Genomic DNA, 25,857 nt, shown 5'->3' on the forward strand with positions numbered 1-25,857 from the left:
TGAAAATGTCTACAAAATAAACATGAGAACTACTCAATAGCTCGAAAAAAGTAATTTTGAAAAAACTGACAGGACCCCTCCCCCCTTACACGTGTAAAAATTTAAAATTAAAACTCAATTTTGGAATTTCCTCACGATTCAAACTCAAATCATAAATATGGTTCAGCTTTCCCCATCCGTGATGAAAACGTCTACAAAATAAACATGAAATCTATTCAAAAGCTCAAAAAAAGTAATTTTGAAAAAACCGACAGGACCCTCCCTTACACGTGTAAAAATTTAAAATTAAATCTCAATTTTGGAATTTCCTCACGATTCAAACTCGAATCATAAATATGGTTCTGTTTTCCCAATTCGTGATGAAAATGCCTACAAAATAAACATGAAAACTATTCAATAGCTCGAAAAAAGTAATTTTGAAAAAACTGACAGGACCCCCCCCCCCCCCTCCCTTACTTGTCTGAGAATTTAAAATTCAAACTCACGTTTGGAATTTTCTCCCGATTCAAACTCAAATCATAAATATGGTTCTGTTTTCCTTATCCGTGATGAAAATGTCTACAAAATAAACATGAAAACTATTCAATAGCTCGAAAAAAGTAATTTTAAAAAACTGAGAGGACCCCCCCTTACAGGTGTAAAAATTTAAAATTAAAACTCAATTTTGGAATTTCCTCACGATTCAAACTCGAATCATAAATATGGTTCTGTTTTCCTCATCCGTGATGAAAATGTCTACAAAATAAACATGAAAACTATTCAATAGCTCGAAAAATGTAATTTTAAAAAACTGAGAGGACCCCCCCTTACAGGTGTAAAATTTAAAATTCAAATTCAATTTTGGAATTTCGTCATGATTCAAACTCGAATCATAAATATGGTTCTGTTTTCCCTATCCGTGAAGAAAATGTCTACAAAATAAACATGAAAACTATTCAATAGCTCGAAAAAAGTAATTTTGAAAAAACTGACAGGACCCCCCCCCTTACACATGTAAAATTTAAAATTCAAATTCAATTTTGGAATTTCGTCATAATTCAAACTCAAATCATAAATATGGTTCTGTTTTCCTTATCCGTGATGAAAATGTCTACAAAATAAACATGAAAACTGTTCAATAGCTCGAAAAAAGTAATTTTGAAAAAACTGACAGGACCTCCCCCCCCTTACACGTCTGAGAATTTAAAATTCAAACTCACGTTTGTAATTTTCTCCCAATTCAAACTCAAATAATAAATATGGTTCTGTTTTCCTTATCCGTGATGAAAATGAATACAAAATACACATGAAAACTATTCAATAGCTCGAAAAAAGTAATTTTGAAAAAACCGACAGGACCCTCCCTTACACGTGTAAAAATTTAAAATTAAATCTCAATTTTGGAATTTCCTCACGATTCAAACTCGAATCATAAATATGGTTCTGTTTTCCTTATCCGTGATGAAAATGCCTACAAAATAAACATGAAAACTATTCAATAGCTCGAAAAAAGTAATTTTGAAAAAACCGACAGGACCCTCCCTTACACGTGTAAAAATTTAAAATTAAATCTCCATTTTTGAATTTCCTCACGATTCAAACTCGAATCATAAATATGGTTCTGTTTTCCCAATTCGTGATGAAAATGCCTACAAAATAAACATATAATCTATTCAATAGCTCGAAAAAAGTAATTTTGAAAAAACTGACAGGACCCCCCCCCCTACACATGTAAAAATTTAAAATTCAAATTCAATTTTGGAATTTCGTCATGATTCAAACTCGAATCATAAATATGGTTCTGTTTTCCCAATTCGTGATGAAAATGCCTACAAAATAAACATGAAAACTACTCAATAGCTCGAAAAAAGAAATTTTGAAAAAACTGACAGGACCCCCCCTTACAGGTGTAAAAATTTAAAATTCAAACTCAATTTTGGAATTTCCTCAAGATTCAAACTGGCATCATAAATATGGTTCTGTTTTCCCCATCTGTGATGAAAATGTCTACAAAATAAACACAAAAACTACTGAATAGCTCGAAAAAAGTAATTTTGAAAAAACCGACAGGATCCCCCCCCTGACACGTCTGAGAATTTAAAATTCAAACTCACGTTTTGAATTTTCTCCCGATTCAAACTCAAATCATAAATATGGTTCTGTTTTCCTTATCCGTGATGAAAATATCTACAAAATAAACATGAAAACTGTTCAATAGCTCGAAAAAAGTAATTTTGAAAAAACTGACAGGACCCCCCCTTATACGTCTGAGAATTTAAAATTCAAACTCACGTTTGGAATTTTCTCCCGATTCAAACTCAAATCATAAATATGGTTCTGTTTTCCTTATCCGTGATGAAAATGTCTACAAAATAAACATGAAAGCTATTCAATAGCTCGAAAAAAGTAATTTTGAAAAAACTGACAGGACCCCCCCCCCCCCTTACACGTCTGAGAATTTAAAATTCAAACTCACGTTTGTAATTTTCTCCCAATTCAAACTCAAATAATAAATATGGTTCTGTTTTCCTTATCCGTGATGAAAATGCCTACAAAATAAACATGAAAACTATTCAATAGCTCGAAAAAAGTAATTTTGAAAAAACCGACAGGACCCTCCCTTACACGTGTAAAAATTTAAAATTAAATCTCAATTTTGGAATTTCCTCATGATTCAAACTCGAATCATAAATATGGTTCTGTTTTCCCAATTCGTGATGAAAATGCCTACAAAATAAACATGAAAACTATTCAATAGCTCGAAAACAGTAATTTTGAAAAAACTGACAGGACCCCCCCCCCCCTCCCTTACATGTCTGAGAATTTAAAATTCAAACTCACGTTTGGAATTTTCTCCCGATTCAAACTCAAATCATAAATATGGTTCTGTTTTCCTTATCCGTGATGAAAATGCCTACAAAATAAACATGAAAACCATTCAATAGCTCGAAAAAAGTAATTTTGAAAAAACTGACAGGATCCTCTATCACACGTCTGAGAATTTAAAATTCAAACTCATGTTTGGAATTTTCTCCCGATTCAAACTCAAATCATACATATGGTTCTATTTTCCCTATCCGTGATGAAAATGTCTACAAAATAAACATGAGAACTACTCAATAGCTCGAAAAAAGTAATTTTGAAAAAACTGACAGGACCCTCCCTTACACGTGTAAAAATTTAAAATTAAATCTCAATTTTGGAATTTCCTCACGATTCAAACTCGAATCATAAATATGGTTCTGTTTTCCCAATTCGTGATGAAAACGTCTACAAAATAAACATGAAATCTATTCAAAAGCTCAAAAAAAGTAATTTTGAAAAAACCGACAGGACCCTCCCTTACACGTGTAAAAATTTAAAATTAAATCTCAATTTTGGAATTTCCTCACGATTCAAACTCGAATCATAAATATGGTTCTGTTTTCCCAATTCGTGATGAAAATGCCTACAAAATAAACATGAAAACTATTCAATAGCTCGAAAAAAGTAATTTTGAAAAAACTGACAGGACCCCCCCCCCCCTCCCTTACTTGTCTGAGAATTTAAAATTCAAACTCACGTTTGGAATTTTCTCCCGATTCAAACTCAAATCATAAATATGGTTCTGTTTTCCTTATCCGTGATGAAAATGTCTACAAAATAAACATGAAAACTATTCAATAGCTCGAAAAATGTAATTTTAAAAAACTGAGAGGACCCCCCCTTACAGGTGTAAAATTTAAAATTCAAATTCAATTTTGGAATTTCGTCATGATTCAAACTCGAATCATAAATATGGTTCTGTTTTCCCTATCCGTGAAGAAAATGTCTACAAAATAAACATGAAAACTATTCAATAGCTCGAAAAAAGTAATTTTGAAAAAACTGACAGGACCTCCCCCCCCTTACACGTGTAAAAATTTAAAATTCAAACTCACGTTTGGAATTTTCTCCCGATTCAAACTCAAATCATAAATATGGTTCTGTTTTCCTTATCCGTGATGAAAATGCCTACAAAATAAACATGAAAACTATTCAATAGCTCGAAAAAAGTAATTTTGAAAAAACCGACAGGACCCTCCCTTACACGTGTAAAAATTTAAAATTAAATCTCAATTTTTGAATTTCCTCACGATTCAAACTCGAATCATAAATATGGTTCTGTTTTCCCAATTCGTGATGAAAATGCCTACAAAATAAACATAAAATCTATTCAATAGCTCGAAAAAAGTAATTTTGAAAAAACTGACAGGACCCCCCCCCCCCCTACACATGTAAAAATTTAAAATTCAAATTCAATTTTGGAATTTCGTCATGATTCAAACTCGAATCATAAATATGGTTCTGTTTTCCCTATCCGTGATGAAAATGTCTACAAAATAAACATGAAAACTATTCAATAGCTCGAAAAAAGTAATTTTGAAAAAACTGACAGGACCCCCCCCTTACAGGTGTAAAAATTTAAAATTAAAACTCAATTTTGTAATTTTCTCACGATTCAAACTCGAATCATAAATATGGTTCTATTTTCCTCATCCGTGATGAAAATGTCTACAAAATAAACATGAAAACTATTCAATAGCTCGAAAAAAGTAATTTTGAAAAAACTGACAGGACCCCCCCTTACACATGTAAAATTTAAAATTCAAACTCAATTTTGGAATTTTCTCCCGATTCAAACTCAAATCATAAATATGGTTCAGTTTTCCCTATCCGTGATGAAAATGTCTACAAAATAAACATGAAAACTATTCAATAGATCGAAAAAAGTAATTTTGAAAAAACCGACAGGACCCTCCCTTACACGTGTAAAAATTTAAAATTAAAACTCAATTTTGGAATTTCCTCACGATTCAAACTCGAATCATAAATATGGTTCTGTTTTCCCAATTCGTGATGAAAATGCCCACAAAATAAACATGAAATCTATTGAATAGCTCGAAAAAAGTAATTTTGAAAAAACTGACAGGACCCCCCCCTTACAAATGTAAAAATTTAAAATTAAAACTCCATTTTGAAATTTCCTCACGATTCATACTCGAATCATAAATATGGTTCTGTTTCCCCTATCCGTGATGAAAATGCCTACAAAATAAACATGAAAACTATTCAATAGCTCGAAAAAAGTAATTTTGAAAAAACTGACAGCACCCTCCCTCACACGTCTGAGAATTCAAAATTCAAACTCATGTTTGGAATTTTCTCCCGATTCAAACTCAAATCATAAATATGGTTCTGTTTTCCCAATTCGTGATGAAAATGCCTAGAAAATAAACATGAAATCTATTCAATAGCTCGAAAAAAGTAATTTTGAAAAAACTGACAGGACCCCCCCCCCTTACACATGTAAAAATTTAAAATTAAAACTCCATTTTGAAATTTCCTCACGATTCATAATCAAATCATAAATATGGTTCTATTTTCCTCATCCGTGATGAAAATGCCTACAAAATAAACATGAAAACTATTCAATAGCTCGAAAAAAGTAATTTTGAAAAAACTGACAGGACCCTCTCTCACACGTCTGAGAATTTAAAATTCAAACTCATGTTTGGAATTTCCTCACGATTCAAACTCAAATCATAAATATGGTTCTATTTTCCCTATCCGTGACGAAAATGTCTACAAAATAAACATGAAAACTACTCAACAGCTCGAAAAAAGTAATTTTGAAAAAACCGACAGGACCCTCCCTTACACGTGTAAAAATTTAAAATTCAAATTCAATTTTGGAATTTCGTGATGATTCAAAGTCGAATCATAAATATGGTTCTGTTTTCCCTATCCGTGATGAAAATGCCTACAAAATAAACATGAAAACTATTCAATAGCTCGAAAAAAGTAATTTTGAAAAAACTGACAGGACCCCCCTTACACATGTACCCCCTTACTCAAATCATCAATATGGTTCTATTTTCCCTATTCGTGATGAAAATGTCTACAAAATAAACATGAAAACTACTCAATAGCTCGAAAAAAGTAATTTTGAAAAAAACCAACAGGACCCCCCCCCCTTACACGTGTAAAAATTTAAAATTAAAACTCAATTTTGGAATTTCCTCACGATTCAAAATCAAATCACAAATATGGTTCTGTTTTCCCTATCCGTGATGAAAATGTCTACAAAATAAACATGAAAACTATTCAATAGCTCGAAAAAAGTAATTTTGAAAAAAATGACAGGACCCCCCCCCCCTTACACATGTAAAAATTTAAAATTCAAACTCAATTTTGGAATTTCCTCACGATTCAAACTCGAATCGTAAATATGGTTCTGTTTTCCCTATCCATGATGAAAATGCGTACAAAATAAACATGAAAACTATTCAATAGCTCGAAAAAAGTAATTTTGAAAAAACTGACAGGATCCCCCCTTACACGTCTGAGAATTTAAAATTCAAACTCACGTTTGGAATTTTCTCCCGATTCAAACTCAAATCATAAATATGGTTCTGTTTTCCTTATCCGTGATGAAAATGTCTACAAAATAAACATGAAAACTATTCAATAGCTCGAAAAAAGTAATTTTGAAAAAACTGACAGGACCCCCCCTTACAGGTGTAAAAATTTAAAATTCAAACTCAATTTTGGAATTTCCTCAAGATTCAAACTTGAATCATAAATATGGTTCTGTTTTCCCTATCCGTGATGAAAATGTCTACAAAATAAACATGTAAACTATTCAATAGCTCGAAAAAAGTAATTTTGAAAAAAATGACAGGACCCCCCCTTACACGTGTAAAAATTTAAAATTAAAACTCAATTTTGGAATTTCCTCACGATTCAAACTCAAATCATAAATATGGTTCTGTTTTCCTTATCCGTGATGAAAATGTCTACAAAATAAACATGAAAACTATTCAATAGCTCGAAAAAAGTAATTTTGAAAAAACTGACAGGATCCCCCTTACACGTCTGAGAATTTAAAATTCAAACTCATGTTTGGAATTTTCTCCCGATTCAAACTCAAATCATAAATATGGTTCTGTTTGCCCTATCCGTGATGAAAATGTCTACAAAATAAACATGTAAACTACTCAATAGCTCGAAAAAAGTAATTTTGAAAAAACTGACAGGACCCTTACACGTCTGAGAATTTAAAATTCAAACTCATGTTTGGAATTTTCTCCCGATTCAAACTCAAATCATAAATATGGTTCTATTTTCCTCATCCGTGATGAAAATGTCTACAAAATAAACATGAAAACTGTTCAATAGCTCGAAAAAAGTAACTTTGAAAAAACCGACAGGACCCCCCCCCCCCCTTACACGTGTAAAAATTTAAAATTAAAACTCAATTTTGGAATTTCCTCACGATTCCAAATCAAATCATAAATATGGTTCTGTTTTCCCTATCCGTGATGAAAATGTCTACAAAATAAACATGAAAACTATTCAATAGCTCGAAAAAAGTAATTTTGAAAAAACTGACAGGACCCCCCTTACACATGTTAAAATTTAAAATTCAAACTCAATTTTGGAATTTCCTCACGATTCAAACTCGAATCGTAAATATGGTTCTATTTTCCTCATCCGTGATGAAAATGTCTACAAAATAAACATGAAAACTATTCAATAGCTCGAAAAAAGTAATTTTGAAAAAACTGACAGGACCCTCCCTTACACATGTAAAAATTTAAAATTCAAACTCAATTTTGGAATTTCCTCACGATTCATACTCGAATCATAAATATGGTTCTGTTTTCCCTATCCGTGATGAAAATGTCTACAAAATAAACATGAAAACTATTCAATAGCTCGAAAAAAGTAATTTTGAAAAAACTGACAGGACCCTCTCTCACACGTCTGAGAATTTAAAATTCAGACTCACGTTTGGAATTTTCTCCCGATTCAAACTCAAATCATAAATATGGTTCTGTTTTCCTTATCCGTGATGAAAATGTCTACAAAATAAACATGAAAACTATTCAATAGCTCGAAAAAAGTAATTTTGAAAAAACTGACAGGACCTCCCCCCCCTTACACGTCTGAGAATTTAAAATTCAAACTCACGTTTGGAATTTTCTCCCGATTCAAACTCAAATCATAAATATGGTTCTGTTTTCCTCATCCGTGATGAAAATGTCTACAAAATAAACATGAAAACTATTCAATAGCTCGAAAAAAGTAATTTTGAAAAAGCTGACAGGACCCCCCCTTATACGTCTGAGAATTTAAAATTCAAACTCACGTTTGGAATTTTCTCCCGATTCAAACTCAAATCATAAATATGGTTCTGTTTTCCTTATCCGTGATGAAAATGTCTACAAAATAAACATGAAAACTATTCAATAGCTCGAAAAAAGTAATTTTGAAAAAACTGACAGGACCCCCCCTTATACGTCTGAGAATTTAAAATTCAAACTCACGTTTGGAATTTTCTCCCGATTCAAACTCAAATCATAAATATGGTTCTGTTTTCCTTATCCGTGATGAAAATGCCTACAAAATAAACATGAAAACTATTCAATAGCTCGAAAAAAGTAATTTTGAAAAAACCGACAGGACCCTCCCTTACACGTGTAAAAATTTAAAATTAAATCTCAATTTTTGAATTTCCTCACGATTCAAACTCGAATCATAAATATGGTTCTGTTTTCCCAATTCGTGATGAAAATGCCTACAAAATAAACATAAAATCTATTCAATAGCTCGAAAAAAGTAATTTTGAAAAAACTGACAGGACCCCCCCCCCCCTACACATGTAAAAATTTAAAATTCAAATTCAATTTTGGAATTTCGTCATGATTCAAACTCGAATCATAAATATGGTTCTGTTTTCCCTATCCGTGATGAAAATGTCTACAAAATAAACATGAAAACTATTCAATAGCTCGAAAAAAGTAATTTTGAAAAAACTGACAGGACCCCCCCTTACAGGTGTAAAAATTTAAAATTAAAACTCAATTTTGTAATTTTCTCACGATTCAAACTCGAATCATAAATATGGTTCTATTTTCCTCATCCGTGATGAAAATGTCTACAAAATAAACATGAAAACTATTCAATAGCTCGAAAAAAGTAATTTTGAAAAAACTGACAGGACCCCCCCTTACACATGTAAAATTTAAAATTCAAACTCAATTTTGGAATTTTCTCCCGATTCAAACTCAAATCATAAATATGGTTCAGTTTTCCCTATCCGTGATGAAAATGTCTACAAAATAAACATGAAAACTATTCAATAGATCGAAAAAAGTAATTTTGAAAAAACCGACAGGACCCTCCCTTACACGTGTAAAAATTTAAAATTAAAACTCAATTTTGGAATTTCCTCACGATTCAAACTCGAATCATAAATATGGTTCTGTTTTCCCAATTCGTGATGAAAATGCCCACAAAATAAACATGAAATCTATTGAATAGCTCGAAAAAAGTAATTTTGAAAAAACTGACAGGACCCCCCCCTTACAAATGTAAAAATTTAAAATTAAAACTCCATTTTGAAATTTCCTCACGATTCATACTCGAATCATAAATATGGTTCTGTTTCCCCTATCCGTGATGAAAATGCCTACAAAATAAACATGAAAACTATTCAATAGCTCGAAAAAAGTAATTTTGAAAAAACTGACAGCACCCTCCCTCACACGTCTGAGAATTCAAAATTCAAACTCATGTTTGGAATTTTCTCCCGATTCAAACTCAAATCATAAATATGGTTCTGTTTTCCCAATTCGTGATGAAAATGCCTAGAAAATAAACATGAAATCTATTCAATAGCTCGAAAAAAGTAATTTTGAAAAAACTGACAGGACCCCCCCCCTTACACATGTAAAAATTTAAAATTAAAACTCCATTTTGAAATTTCCTCACGATTCATAATCAAATCATAAATATGGTTCTATTTTCCTCATCCGTGATGAAAATGCCTACAAAATAAACATGAAAACTATTCAATAGCTCGAAAAAAGTAATTTTGAAAAAACTGACAGGACCCTCTCTCACACGTCTGAGAATTTAAAATTCAAACTCATGTTTGGAATTTCCTCACGATTCAAACTCAAATCATAAATATGGTTCTATTTTCCCTATCCGTGACGAAAATGTCTACAAAATAAACATGAAAACTACTCAACAGCTCGAAAAAAGTAATTTTGAAAAAACCGACAGGACCCTCCCTTACACGTGTAAAAATTTAAAATTCAAATTCAATTTTGGAATTTCGTGATGATTCAAAGTCGAATCATAAATATGGTTCTGTTTTCCCTATCCGTGATGAAAATGCCTACAAAATAAACATGAAAACTATTCAATAGCTCGAAAAAAGTAATTTTGAAAAAACTGACAGGACCCCCCTTACACATGTACCCCCTTACTCAAATCATCAATATGGTTCTATTTTCCCTATTCGTGATGAAAATGTCTACAAAATAAACATGAAAACTACTCAATAGCTCGAAAAAAGTAATTTTGAAAAAAACCAACAGGACCCCCCCCCCTTACACGTGTAAAAATTTAAAATTAAAACTCAATTTTGGAATTTCCTCACGATTCAAAATCAAATCACAAATATGGTTCTGTTTTCCCTATCCGTGATGAAAATGTCTACAAAATAAACATGAAAACTATTCAATAGCTCGAAAAAAGTAATTTTGAAAAAACTGACAGGACCCCCCCCCCCTTACACATGTAAAAATTTAAAATTAAAACTCCATTTTGAAATTTCCTCACGATTCATAATCAAATCATAAATATGGTTCTATTTTCCTCATCCGTGATGAAAATGCCTACAAAATAAACATGAAAACTATTCAATAGCTCGAAAAAAGTAATTTTGAAAAAACTGACAGGACCCTCTCTCACACGTCTGAGAATTTAAAATTCAAACTCATGTTTGGAATTTCCTCACGATTCAAACTCAAATCATAAATATGGTTCTATTTTCCCTATCCGTGACGAAAATGTCTACAAAATAAACATGAAAACTACTCAACAGCTCGAAAAAAGTAATTTTGAAAAAACCGACAGGACCCTCCCTTACACGTGTAAAAATTTAAAATTCAAATTCAATTTTGGAATTTCGTGATGATTCAAAGTCGAATCATAAATATGGTTCTGTTTTCCCTATCCGTGATGAAAATGCCTACAAAATAAATATGAAAACTATTCAATAGCTCGAAAAAAGTAATTTTGAAAAAACTGACAGGACCCCCCTTACACATGTACCCCCTTACTCAAATCATCAATATGGTTCTATTTTCCCTATTCGTGATGAAAATGTCTACAAAATAAACATGAAAACTACTCAATAGCTCGAAAAAAGTAATTTTGAAAAAAACCAACAGGACCCCCCCCCCTTACACGTGTAAAAATTTAAAATTAAAACTCAATTTTGGAATTTCCTCACGATTCAAAATCAAATCACAAATATGGTTCTGTTTTCCCTATCCGTGATGAAAATGTCTACAAAATAAACATGAAAACTATTCAATAGCTCGAAAAAAGTAATTTTGAAAAAAATGACAGGACCCCCCCCCCCCACTTACACATGTAAAAATTTAAAATTCAAACTCAATTTTGGAATTTCCTCACGATTCAAACTCGAATCGTAAATATGGTTCTGTTTTCCCTATCCATGATGAAAATGCGTACAAAATAAACATGAAAACTATTCAATAGCTCGAAAAAAGTAATTTTGAAAAAACTGACAGGATCCCCCCTTACACGTCTGAGAATTTAAAATTCAAACTCACGTTTGGAATTTTCTCCCGATTCAAACTCAAATCATAAATATGGTTCTGTTTTCCTTATCCGTGATGAAAATGTCTACAAAATAAACATGAAAACTATTCAATAGCTCGAAAAAAGTAATTTTGAAAAAACTGACAGGACCCCCCCCTTACAGGTGTAAAAATTTAAAAATTCAAACTCAATTTTGGAATTTCCTCAAGATTCAAACTTGAATCATAAATATGGTTCTGTTTTCCCTATCCGTGATGAAAATGTCTACAAAATAAACATGTAAACTATTCAATAGCTCGAAAAAAGTAATTTTGAAAAAAATGACAGGACCCCCCCTTACACGTGTAAAAATTTAAAATTAAAACTCAATTTTGGAATTTCCTCACGATTCAAACTCAAATCATAAATATGGTTCTGTTTTCCTTATCCGTGATGAAAATGTCTACAAAATAAACATGAAAACTATTCAATAGCTCGAAAAAAGTAATTTTGAAAAAACTGACAGGATCCCCCTTACACGTCTGAGAATTTAAAATTCAAACTCATGTTTGGAATTTTCTCCCGATTCAAACTCAAATCATAAATATGGTTCTGTTTGCCCTATCCGTGATGAAAATGTCTACAAAATAAACATGTAAACTACTCAATAGCTCGAAAAAAGTAATTTTGAAAAAACTGACAGGACCCTTACATGTCTGAGAATTTAAAATTCAAACTCATGTTTGGAATTTTCTCCCGATTCAAACTCAAATCATAAATATGGTTCTATTTTCCTCATCCGTGATGAAAATGTCTACAAAATAAACATGAAAACTATTCAATAGCTCGAAAAAAGTAACTTTGAAAAAACCGACAGGACCCCCCCCCCCTTACACGTGTAAAAATTTAAAATTAAAACTCAATTTTGGAATTTCCTCACGATTCCAAATCAAATCATAAATATGGTTCTGTTTTCCCTATCCGTGATGAAAATGTCTACAAAATAAACATGAAAACTATTCAATAGCTCGAAAAAAGTAATTTTGAAAAAACTGACAGGACCCCCCTTACACATGTTAAAATTTAAAATTCAAACTCAATTTTGGAATTTCCTCACGATTCAAACTCGAATCGTAAATATGGTTCTATTTTCCTCATCCGTGATGAAAATGTCTACAAAATAAACATGAAAACTATTCAATAGCTCGAAAAAAGTAATTTTGAAAAAACTGACAGGACCCTCCCTTACACATGTAAAAATTTAAAATTCAAACTCAATTTTGGAATTTCCTCACGATTCATACTCGAATCATAAATATGGTTCTGTTTTCCCAATTCGTGATGAAAATGCCTACAAATAAACATGAAAACTATTCAATAGCTCGAAAAAAGTAATTTTGAAAAAACCGACAGGACCCGCCCCCCCCCCCCCTTACACATGTAAAAATTTAAAATTCAAACTCACGTTTGGAATTGTCTCCCGATGCAAACTTGAATCACAAATATGGTTCTGTTTTCCCTATCCGTGATGAAAATGTCTACAAAATAAACATGGAAACTATTCAATAGCTCGAAAAAAGTAATTTTGAAAAAGCTCACAGGACCCCCCCCCCCTTACACGTGTAAAAATTTAAAATTCAAACTCAATGTTGGAATTTCCTCACAATTCAAAATCAAATCATAAATATGGTTCTGTTTTCCCTATCTGTGATGAAAATGTCTACAAAATAAACATGAAAACTATTCAATAGCTCGAAAAAAGTAATTTTGAAAAAACTGACAGGACCCTCCCTTACACATGTAAAAATTTAAAATTTAAACTCAATTTTGGAATTTCCTCACGATTCATACTCGAATCATAAATATGGTTCTGTTTTCCCTATCTGTGATGAAAATGTCTACAAAATAAACATGGAAACTATTCAATAGCTCGAAAAAAGTAATTTTGAAAAAGCTCACAGGACCCCCCCCCCCTTACACATGTAAAAATTTAAAATTCAAACTCAATGTTGGAATTTCCTCACAATTCAAAATCAAATCATAAATATGGTTCTGTTTTCCCTATCCGTGATGAAAATGTCTACAAAATAAACATGAAAACTATTCAATAGCTCGAAAAAAGTAATTTTGAAAAAACTGACAGGACCCTCCCTTACACATGTAAAAATTTAAAATTCAAACTCAATTTCGGAATTTCCTCACGATTCATACTCGAATCATAAATATGGTTCTGTTTTCCCTATCTGTGATGAAAATGTCTACAAAATAAACATGAAAACTATTCAATAGCTCGAAAAAAGTAAATTTGAAAAAACCGACAGGACCCCCTATTACACGTGTGAAAATTTAAAACAGAATTTTAAATCAGAATCACCAAACCTAGAATAGGCCTATGTATCAAACTGCTTTGAAATGCAAACTGTTGTTTCATCTATTTGCACCATGATTTTGAATGATGAAAGTTACTGTCCAAGACCACAAAGTAATAAATACAAAATTATTTTTCCATCCAGACAGAAGTTATTAATGACTACTATACTTGTTGAATTGTCAAACTAAGCAAATGAAGAATTAATCAATCAAATGGTCCACATACGCCCCCCCCCCACCTCTAAATTACCTTAAAAAATTATACAATTTCTGCTTTGGCAGAATCATTAATTGCATTCTCCAAATATTGTAATATTTGGCAATATCTCAATAATTTCCTGCTCAATTAAAATCAATTACACAAATTTTGCGATAGGATCTGTAAAAAAGTAGGAAAAGTAGGATGAGTGGGAGCCATGTTCTGTTTTCTCTGTCTGTCATGAAATTCTCTACAGAATAAACATGAAAAATGTGTAATAGCTTGAAAAATATTTTTTTTCATATATTCGACAGGACCCTCCTTCCTTACAGGAATGAAAATTCAAAATTTAAACAGATGTGTGCAATTTTCTCCTGATTAAATGGATCTGTTTTCTTTATCTGTCATGAAATTCTCCAGAAATGAACATGAAATATTTTAAATAGCTTGAAAAAAATTTTTTTGGAAAATTTGTTAATATTGGTCTATAAGAGGTTAATATGTTTAACTAAATTATACATGATTTGTGGAATTTTCCCATTACACAAAAAAAAAGCATCTGTTTCCTCTATCGGTGATAAAATTCTCTATAAAATGCTTATTTCAACTTTTGAGTAGCGAGAAAAATTTTTTTGAAAAAATAAACAGGAAATATAGATATAATATAATGACGTAACTTGATATTAAGCATAAATATGAAATATACATGCACAAATCCCGACTTGAACGTGTCTTATCCTACGGGACCATTTCGTGTTAGTTGCTAATGGAACATGTTAGCCCATAAGGGCGGTATATTACACTTTGTGTTGATTGAAAAACCTGATTCCCAGTACATCCATTCAAGCAGCTCAAGTATCATTCACAAGGAAATACAAATTACTGAACAGCCAATTGTGAATGCTAACATTATATAATTTGCGTGATAATGTATATGTGTGCCCCTATAAATTTCTTTGAATAAAATGTCAAAAGTGAGTGAGTGAAAAAGCAGTGATATCCTGTGGTTTCTAGAAACTTTTGTAGTGAAGTGTTGGAAGTAAACAAAAAAAAAACGGGGAAAGATAAAATAGGAACAGTAGAAGGAAATTGGGGTAAAAAGAAAGATTTTCGGGAGATAGGAAATAAAGATCTCTCTGAAAAATAGGAGCGATACTGGTATTTAGAAATCACTTACTAATAATTCAGACTCCATACTCAGCTTGTGATTGACAAGATTCCTCATTTCTTCTTTGCACTGATTAGTAACGATGGTTGCTTCCTGTAAATGAGTGGAGGTGCTTAAAAATTAAAAGGAAAAAAAAACACATTAAAAATAATTTTAAAGAAAAATTTTAGTCCACCTAGAGATACAAAGTGAGAATATTTTCCTGGACGTACTATGGGAAAGTTACATTTATCAACATAACATTTGATTCATTAACTTAATTAGCAATAAGCTTAGTAATACAATCTGGTTTTAGTTAGTTTTCTTAGTGATTAAGTCTGTTACATCCAATTCATTAAATCTCAGGAAACAAAATAAGAACACATAGACGTTTTTATGTTATTGAATGCATATGAAATAAATAAGTGAGAAATTCAAATAAAAGTGTACAAATTTTGAGTTGAATGGAAGAACCCAAATTATCAGCACTAATAAAGCTCTTTATAGCAAGTAGAGATGGGACAAATATTCGGCTGCTATTCTGTATTTGGTTTATTCAACCCTTTTGTCAAATATTTGGTTCGGCTAAATAATGCTCAGGATTTTGGCAGGATATCAGCATAAATCTAACAAAAAACTAATTTTGAAAATACAGTAAAATCTCGATAAGTCGTCACCTCAAGTTATCGAAAAATTATGACGGCTTAAGTGGAGTGACGACTTAAGAGTGGTTCCGTCAGTTTTAATGTGCAATAATATGGAAATCGTATAAATTTAAAGTAATATGACATTTATTAAAGTATGAATCAAAATAACAATATTAATAAAATTTATAGATTGTGAAAGAAAAAATAATAGCAATTTTTTACCTTTTTTATCTGTTATTACTTAAATTATTGTAGTGAAATATACTGTACACTTTGATTTAAACTACACTGCTGGCCACCCAAATTGGAACACCAAGAAAGACAAGAGATATCGAACAATATTTATTTTGTAGATAACATGTTGACCAAGCATCAAATGATTAAATTTATAGACATCTGTGAAGTGTGGTTCCTGCCAAAATCAGTAGCCAGAGTAGCCGCCATTGTTGGAGATCACCGCTGCCACACGCCTCGGCATTGATTCAAAGAGACTTTGGATGTGTTCTTGGGGTACAGCAGACCAAGCAGCTTCCATGCGTTGCCAAAGTTGATCTGGTGTGGCAGCTGGGGATGTAATCTGGGTCAATCGTTGAGCAACCATGGACCACATGTTTTCTATCGGCGAAAGATCCGGAGAGCGAGCTGGCCAGGGAAGCAATTCAATCTGGCGATTGACGAAGAACCTTTGGACAATGCGTGCCATGTGTGGTCGCGCATTGTCCTGTTGAAATATGGCTGTGGGCAAGCCCTGAAGGTAAGGAAGGACAACTGGCTCCAACACCTCGGAGATGTAGCGCTGGCTTTTTAAAGTACCGGCAATGCGTACTAGAGGAGTGCGAGAGTGATATCCAATACCGCCTCATACCATAATACCCGGTGCAGGACCAGTGTGGCGGTGCATAACGCAGCTGTTCAGCATCCTCTCTCCACGGTGTCTCCAGACTCGAACCCGACCATCGTGGTGTTGCAGACAGAAGCGTGACTCGTCAGTAAAGACAATTTCATTCCATTGTGCCGTCCACATCCTTCTTTCTTCGCACCATTGGCGGCGGAGACATCTGTGGTTCTGCGTCAAGGGTAGACGAAGCAATGAACGTCTTGCGGACAGACCACTCTGCTGTAAACGGCGTCGAATGGTATGCGCAGACACTGGATGATGCGGTACAGACTGAATGTGCTGTGCTATGGTTCGTGATATGGCTGAACGATCCGTCACTGCCATACGCACAATACGCCTGTCATCACGTGAAGTGGTGCACTGAGGTGGATGCGATCGAACACGTCGGTCCATCGTACCCTCCTGCATCCAACGATCACATATCCGCATTACAGTTGTTTGGTTTCGTCCAACACGACTACCGATTTCCCTGAAAGATAATCCACAATCTCGGTAGGCCACTATGCTTCCTCTGTCGAACTTGGATACTTGATCAAAAGATGATAGCTGTTTTCTACGAGGCATAATTGATCGTTTTTTTGAAAAAACCACAAGAAAAACACAATTGCCGTACTTCAAATCGTCGAAATCTCCAAGCCTTAAATAGCGCTTTAAAGTGGCGCCACAGGCGCGCGTGATGTGCGTCTGCGCTGAAATTCTAATCATTTGCATATCTCACCTCCGCTAATGCATGTTGTAAATTTCATATTATTTGCATGCTTCCTTCAGGGTGTTGCATTTACGGTGGCCAGCAGTGTAGTAATTTTTAAATTTATAGACTAACAGAGCAACTGTTTGAATAAGTAGCTTTTCTTCATAACAGAACTTTCCATTGCACATTAATTTTACATATGCATCAAATTTAATATATTTTAGTATTTTAAATCTTCATCAGTAGTTCATGATACAACTACAAAGTAATCTTGAACATTTATGACTTGTTGGAGAGGCCCTGGGCAGGGAAAAGTAAACAGAAGACTTCAACTTGGGAAAGAATGTCTAATTTTTTTCAACAAAGATATTTTGTTTAAATTTCAAGCCCTAAATTAGAAGAGTCCATGCTTTCTATGATTATTTACTATCCGTGTCCATTGCACTTTGACTTTAACATGATTAATTTGATTTTTCGATTTACATAATTTTCGATTTCCTCGCACTATATGCAATCTTTGACATACAATAAATTTTGGTTTTGCAGGAGATGCCCTGCTCCCCCCCCCCCCCGGAGGGGGAGAGGGGGAAAGGGGGTGAAGTGTTTACGTTGTTTCTTGCGACAGAGCTCGGGTGTCTCGCGGTTCATCCAGTTTCTCCAATGGAGCCCAGGCCGAAATGAGACCTACATAGCTTGAACAGTCCCCAACGTTCCAAAAACCTTAGTCGGCAAATGAACTTCCCCAGCGTAACTTTCAATACTTAAACTGTTCCATTTGGGTATATAGGATTTTATGGTGACTTTTCAAGCATATGACAATGCTGTTAACAAGCTCTTTTTTTAATGAGAGCCATAAAAATAGTCTGTTCCTCTTTCTCAAACTTTTTCATAGTGACGACTTAACTGAAATTAGCGATGAGTAAATGAGGAGTAAATAACATTGTGGTCTATGAGAGCTGGAAGGGTCTGAAGAAAAATGACGACTTAACCGGAGTGACGACTTATCAGGGTGACGACTTAACAAGGTTTTACTGTATTATATTAACTGCAATTTTTTGTATAAATTAAAAATATACTGATTATATTTTATTTTGTGTATCCCTTTCTGTGCAAGAGGATGTATTTAGACAAGAAATGTACTGAACTACTGAAAGGGGCAAAGAACATCTAGAGTGGAAAAATAAGTTGTAAATTTTATGATGCATTAATACTTGAGAATAAATAATGGTTGTCATTTTCTTAATTAGACGTAAAATTGTGGCAAGTGTTGAAAAAAAATTGATCCTGTAAGTACAGTGATACCTAAGATACACCTCGGATTACAAATTTTTCAGCTAATGAAGATTTTTTCATTGTTTTTGTGCCTCGGTTAATGTGTGTGAATACAGATTCAGTCAACAAACATTTTATATATGAATGCACGCACTATTATAATTGTGGCAACTGTTGAAAAAAAAATTGATCCTGTAAGTACAGTGATACCTAAGGTACGCCTCGGATTACAAATTTTTCAGCTAATGAAGATTTTTTCATTGTTTTTGTGCCTCGGTTAATGTGTGTGAATAAAGATTCAGTCAACAAACATTTTATATATGATATGAATGCATGCACTATTATAAAATAGCATCATGAGCTGAATTTCTGCATCAATAAGAATTTTCAGAGCACATGTTTTTTTCAGTGCAAGACTCTTAGCATCGAGCTGAACAGTCTGGACATTCTAGGAGGTTATCTATTCCATCAGACCATGGGCGGAAATACGGGGGGGGGGGGCCCAGCGCCAAAGGTGGAGTCGACTGATCTAATGTACATATGTATATATGAGCTGACATCATCGTGCCCCCCTCCAGCAATAATGACCTTGCCCCGCCCCCCCCCCCAGACTTCCAAGTCAATCTCCGCCTATGCATCAGACACACAAATGAGCTGACCAGATCACAAATAGATGGAGTCGATAACGAACTTGATTGGGTTGTGTGAACACAAACTTTAGTGGACTAAAGCTGGTGTTGTTTGTGTACATACTGGAAAAAACAAAGATCTTCAGCACGCACTTCTCCTCTTCCTTTAGATTCTCATTTACCAAATTTCGAAGCTGTTCATTTCAGCCTTCAATCAGTTTGTCTTTTTTAGCATTCCATGGTGTTTTAAAAAACTATTATCGCTTCCCTTATCTTTGGAATTATCTTTTATTAATGCTGGAATTATCTTTTATAAAAGTGCAGGAAGTGCATTTTCATAAATTTTGGAATTATCTTTCATTAATTCTGGAATTATCTTCCATTAATGCTGTAATTATCACTTCCATTTATTTTGGAACTGAAATTATCTATATTTCATTAATTCTGGAAATTTTCTTTCATTAATTTTTGGAATTCTCATGATGCTGAAATTTCTTTCATTTGAACTCCTATTTATGCCATAAGGGATTATTCAAGTATTAAGTCAGCATCAATGGGGGAGGGGGTTTCCGATTTGCTGACAAGGGGGGGAGGGGGGTTTGAATGATGCTTACGTCATCAACCACCCTTTATGAAAATATTCTTAATGGCATCTTATTCAGTGTGCCAAAATTGGAAAAAACCTTTTAATAGTTATTGGGCACCTGAACTAACATTCTCCCTATTGATAAGTCCTCTACAGAGCCACTTTGGTGATCTCTAAATGTTTCACGGATCCTTCAAGTGCTCTGGAAATGTATTTGGGACACTTAATTGGGTTGCAATAAACTTCTTAAAGAGAAATTTTGAGCTCTTATCCTTCAAATAGCATTGAAGTTGACAGAAATCGATTATAATAACATATAAAAGATATTTTCTTTTGAAATTTTAATTTAAAAAAAAAAAATTTGCATTAAATTTTTTTTTTCGTCTGGGGGCGCCCGAGTACTCCCCCTCCTGCGTACGTTTCTGATCTCACCAATATGCATTAGGAGGTAGGGGGGCAGTGCTGACTAAATTTTGCTGACCAAAGGGGGAGGGGGTCAAAAATGGCTAAACATTCACTTACGTAATATTTTAACGGCCCCTAAGAAAATAACGGGGGATTGTATGTGTTTTCACCGAGTCACGTGATCTTCCGACGAATGATGTTGCGGACGACGTTCTCAACACTGCCAAAGCGAAGACAGCTGACGTCATACCCCCTCCAATCGATGGTGCAAACATAGTGCATCTGCATTTCAGATTCCGAAAACCCGCGTTGTCTCCGATTGCTTGAAAACCCAAACTTTTTAGCTTGAAATTCGGTTTTCTAATCAATCGGAGACGACGCGGGTTTTCGGAATTTGAAATACAGACGCGCACTATGTTCACACCCAATTGCAGGAAACCTTGGCAGAACCGGTTATCTTGAATTCTACAAAAAAAACCGGAACATACCTAAAGGTTTTCTATAAAGGCCCGTTTACACTAGGCAAGTGCTTTAGTGGGCAACTTAATTTTTAGTTGCCAAGTACGATACAATGTATGCAGACGATAAGGGCCGTTTACACGGCTTTAGTTGGAAAGTGCACAAGTGATGTAGTTGGGATTTAAGGCCCGTTTACACGAGGCAAGTGCTTTAGTGGGCAACTTAATTTTTAGTTGCCAAGTACGATACAATGTATGCAGACGATAAGGGCCGTTTACACGGCTTTAGTTGGAAAGTGCACAAGTGATTTAGTGGTAAGTGAGATAAGAACGGTTCTATTTTTTCCGGTTAAGTAGACGTATGCGCATGCACCAGTGGGCGTGATCTGCCACGCTGGAGGGGTCATTTTGCACTCTCACGGAGGGGTTTATTTTGATCTCAAGCGTGAACCTGTTCATACTCCGTCGTCTCCTGAAGTTTCGCTAGAATTCCGCGGAAATATTGGATGGTGAGGTGGCCAGAGGACACAAGCTTCAAGTTTGTTGAAAAATATCTTCGCCATGAATGTTTGTTGAACTATTGAAATGAAAATTACCTTAACAAACAAGATAAAAATTATTCGATGTTGGAAAAAGCTATGGAATATTCTGTCGACGTGATGTCAGGAGTTGAAAAAAATTGAAGATTCAAAAATATATATCAGGTGGGGAGGATTTATGTATTAAAAACTGGAAGGGGGGGGGGGGGGTTTCAAATATTTCTCTCGTCCAGAACGAATTTGCTGCCATCTGTTGTGAAAATACATGATCCAATATTTAATATAAAGATGTCATCTCTATAGATTAAATTAAAAAATAATTATTATTTCGAAAATTTGGAAATAATTTTTGTTTAATGAGTTTTTATTATTTAATTTTTAACCCTTAGAATTTCCTACGAATGCCAAGAATCTTCTCCCGTATTTTCGGCTTACATAATTCATAATTTATCTCTTCAACTTCGATTAAAATATCATATAATCGATATTTGCAACTTAGAGGAGAAATAAAGGAATCTTATATTTCTTCTCGATGACTTACATAAGTTTATAATATGTTGTGTATTCTTTTTTCCCCTGTGGCGTATTCTCTCGCCCCCCCCCTTACGTGCACCTCCTGATGCGTGGGTGGCAGAGGCGAAAAAAGGGGACAAGCGAACTGTTTCCCTTGTGTGACCTATTTCTTGCTCAGCGTGTTGCTCTCGCGCAAGTGAGAAAAAAGTTTCTTCTTTTTTATTGAATAAATTTATATTCTTTAAAAAAAATATCATATAATGTGGCTCTGATCACAGTATTCGTAAGTTCTACCTGATTATCTTCATCCATCGTTACGAAAGCTATGAGCTTTAAAAAAAGCACCTCTCTGAATGCCAGATAAATAAAAAATTATTACTATTATACTCCCGCGCATTGCGTCTGTCTCTCTCTCCGTGGATTTGAGTAGACTGAAGCGCGCATGAGCTAACTCAGTGGTTCTCAACCGGGGGCCATATGGCCCCAGGGAGGCCCTAGGATATTCCAGGGGGGCCACGGATGAAAATCTGGCAAAAGGGGAGCCACAGCTACTGATACGGGGGCCATGAAGAAATTTGTGACATTAAATTTTTTTTAGTTACTCTGACTAAAAACATTTAATTTCAAACAAAATGCATAGGATATATTTTTCGTAACTTTTCCCCATCCAAGTAACATTAACATGAGGAAGAAGGAAATAAAAAAAAGTGGTTCATGTAATCTCAGTGATTTACGACTTGGGGGTGATAGTAGGCCCTGACACAAACTGTAGAAGAGGTTTAAGCAAAATGGAATAACTGTAAAGACAGAAAGTTGTGTGTTTAGACTTTTCATTCAAAGAGGGCTGCCATAAAGAAAACAGACAAAGATTTGTTGACCATTCATTGACATTCTTTTGAGTGGTCGTAGTAAATGTAATACAAGTAGATGATGGGTGAATAATAAAAGCTTGTAAAAAAAACCCCATCATTTTCATGCAATTACAGACGGATAACCATCTAGTTTAGCACAAAGCTATCTTCAGCCAGCACTGAGTGGTCTGATGGGGAATATATTTATAAAAATCGAATAGAGAATCGAAGAGAGAATAAGAGAAGAGAATTACTCTGGGGTATTTTTTATGAATTTTGAAAGGGAGTGCCAATCCATTGCCTCTGCTGAACAGAAATAAAGTCGAATTCAGTTATAACGAACTCCAAGAGACAAAATCATACACGAGGAAAAATAAAAATTTAATTTTCTAAAACTACATTGCTGTGATAATGTATTGGGACAGGGGTGGCTTAAGCGAGGGTGCAAAGGGTGCGGCGCATCCGGGCGGAGCTTGTAAGGGGCAGCAGCGTAGACTTTATTTAAGACAACAAAATTTAACACAGTAAAAATTGACGACATCATGCTTTTGAGTCATACTATACTTTGACAATGGAAACATTGAGAAAATAGACAAGGCCTCTGATCGTAATACCAGAAACAAGAATGATAAGCTATCTGGACGACTCTAGACAAAATGTACCCGTGTGGGACTTATTTTTTGCACCTCCGACCTATTGCTCCCTCCATAGCCCCTACCTCCTGCGTCAGGGAATCTTTCGTGGGACCCATGCCCGATTTTCCACGGGGCCCCTTCTACAGTTAATTTATAGAGTGAAAAAAGAAAAATTAAAAGGATTTAGTCCAGGCTCTCAACTGGAGCCCTGTTAGCCCTACCCTTAGAAGGTCATGTCCCTCCCTCACTATTTATCTAAACAATTCCTAACAAAACATTTTTTTCGGCCCTTCATTTCGGATTTTGCGCCCCTCCAGAGCCGACAGTTTGTTTTTTTTTTTTCAATGGAATATTTTTTACCCATTCACCCTGGATTTAGCATCCTCTTAAGCGGTACCCCGTGTGGCCGCAATGGGTTGCATGGACAAGCGCCACCCTTGCACTCTATTACAAGGGCATGTGTGCATTTTGGTTCCCTCGCCCATGGCCCTACAAGAGCTATGGATATGGATAGTTCTCATAATTTTTTGGCTTTTTAAGGCTATACATTAACAATAGAAGGGGTCGTGAGAAATCTGACTGGGAGGGAGCCTGCAAAAGATCCCAGCCTAGGGGCCCATACCTTCACTCAGAATTTGATCCACAATAATCAAATGAAGGCAAAGGAAAAATTTGGTTTTTCACTTGTCCGGCCCCTGGAATACCAGAAACACCTTTGAAAAAATTTTCTTCATAAAAATTACCCTGTTAAATATCATCTTTACAGGATAAGTGATGATGGCTCACAAAAATAAGTGTTCTTTCAAAGATTAAGTTATCTGGCATTTATTAAGAATGGTAAAATAATAATAAGCCGATGTGGTGGTCGAGTGGTCATAGTGACAGACTCGCATAGCGGGTTCGAGCCCCACTGTCGCCACAGTGGTGGTCGGCTGAAGTTGGTTTTCTGTGGTTCCCAACTTCGAGGCGCAAATGCGAGCCGATCTCCCCATTAAAAAGTCTCGCCACAGAGAGCAGCAGGCCTACAAACAGTACAAATATTCAGTCACTACACATCACTCATTTCACTTCTGAGATATAGATGGCAGCCTTGAAGAATCATACACAACACTAGATACGCACTCAGACTGTTAGGTACACACACTTATAATTTCGGCACAACCCACTAGGTAGTAAATTGCCTACGGCGATAGACCTGAGTTGTGCTCGGATTGAAAAAAAATGGTAAAATAATTCTGAAACAAACGACAAAAAATTTTCTACTTCAAAAGCGGGACGTATGGTCACGTACATTTTGCACCACGGTAAACAATGATATGCGGCTTAGGTTTATCTCCAGGTGCTCTTCACCGAGCCCTATCAGTCTCCTGGCAGGGTCGCCAGTAGGGGCGGCACATGAGGCTTCGCACCCGGGCGGTAGGCTCAATCCGCCCCTGTATTGGGACTTCCTCTAAGATTGACACCACATCTTTAAAGTTTTTTTAATCGATACTGTAATGCTTCGTTTAAACTGCCCTACTACTGGCCTGCAGCATCCTAAATATAGTCCTCCTACCACGACATGAGATTTGGCTACGGCACGTCATGCCACGTCAAACGATTCTATTTTAGCCTAGAAGGACATGCCAATCGTGAAAGCTCAGTCACTGATGAACTTTTCTCGATGTGCAATCGTTTTACCAAAAAAAATTGAATAAAATCATCCGACGTGACGTGACATGACGCAGCGAAAATTCATCTCGTGGTCGGAGGACTATAATTTCAATGCAATTTTCCTATCCTGCAGGAACAATGTTGTGGACATTGGAAAAAAAATTCTATAAAGATGCATGACTACATTTAAAGCAATTTAAATCCGTTTATTAGAGATTCACTGCATCTGCTGATTTCTAAAAAAATAAATTCTCACGTAAGTCTTCACTTTGAAATATCCATTACCCGCTCAATGCGTCTCTTTGTATCTGTCAACCTAAAATTTATGGTTTTTAGTGTTGATAAAACGCATGCAAAACCAATTCAGCGACGCGTTTTCAAAATCTGCAAAAACTGCTTGGATTTGAAAGTTGGAAATGATGTCCAAATTGCAAAGATTTGGAGTTTGAATCAAAATGAAAATGTCAAATAATTGAAATTGTGCTTCGTATAAATGAAATATTTTAATATTGACAGAATTATATATATAGAGATTAATTGTGCCCATAGTTAAAAGTCTCATAAATGTGAAATTTTGTCATAAAACTGAGAGTGAGACACGAATCCTCTTGCGCACAAGTGGAATTTCGGGGCATTTTCGCACAACCGAGCCCGCCTTGGCCATTTTTCTTTTTCTCCGCACCCTTTCTTCCTTTTGTTTCCTTCCTAAATTTATAAAAGTAAAAAGGACATAATCATT

General features: G+C 34.6%; 1 protein-coding gene across 6 annotated transcripts in view; it reads right to left on the minus strand.

The window, feature by feature from the left end:
• Positions 1-25,857, minus strand: part of LOC149088344 (uncharacterized) — a 636,013-nt gene that overhangs the window by 500,541 nt on the left and 109,615 nt on the right. For 5 of the 6 annotated variants that reach the window (XM_089247274.1, XM_089247269.1, XM_089247272.1 and 2 more), the window contains one exon: positions 15,372-15,455. In XM_089247274.1, the coding sequence (XP_089103400.1) occupies positions 15,372-15,455 (84 nt within the window). Of the gene's footprint in view, positions 1-15,371; positions 15,456-25,635; positions 25,824-25,857 lie in introns of those variants that run through there. The other variant, XM_089247280.1, reaches the window with a different exon arrangement.

Source organism: Pholcus phalangioides, unplaced genomic scaffold (assembly GCF_987345545.1).
Source record: "Pholcus phalangioides strain wild (caught in Gottingen) unplaced genomic scaffold, Ppha-v1.0 ptg000003l_1, whole genome shotgun sequence".
NCBI classification, from domain to species: domain Eukaryota; kingdom Metazoa; phylum Arthropoda; class Arachnida; order Araneae; family Pholcidae; genus Pholcus; species Pholcus phalangioides.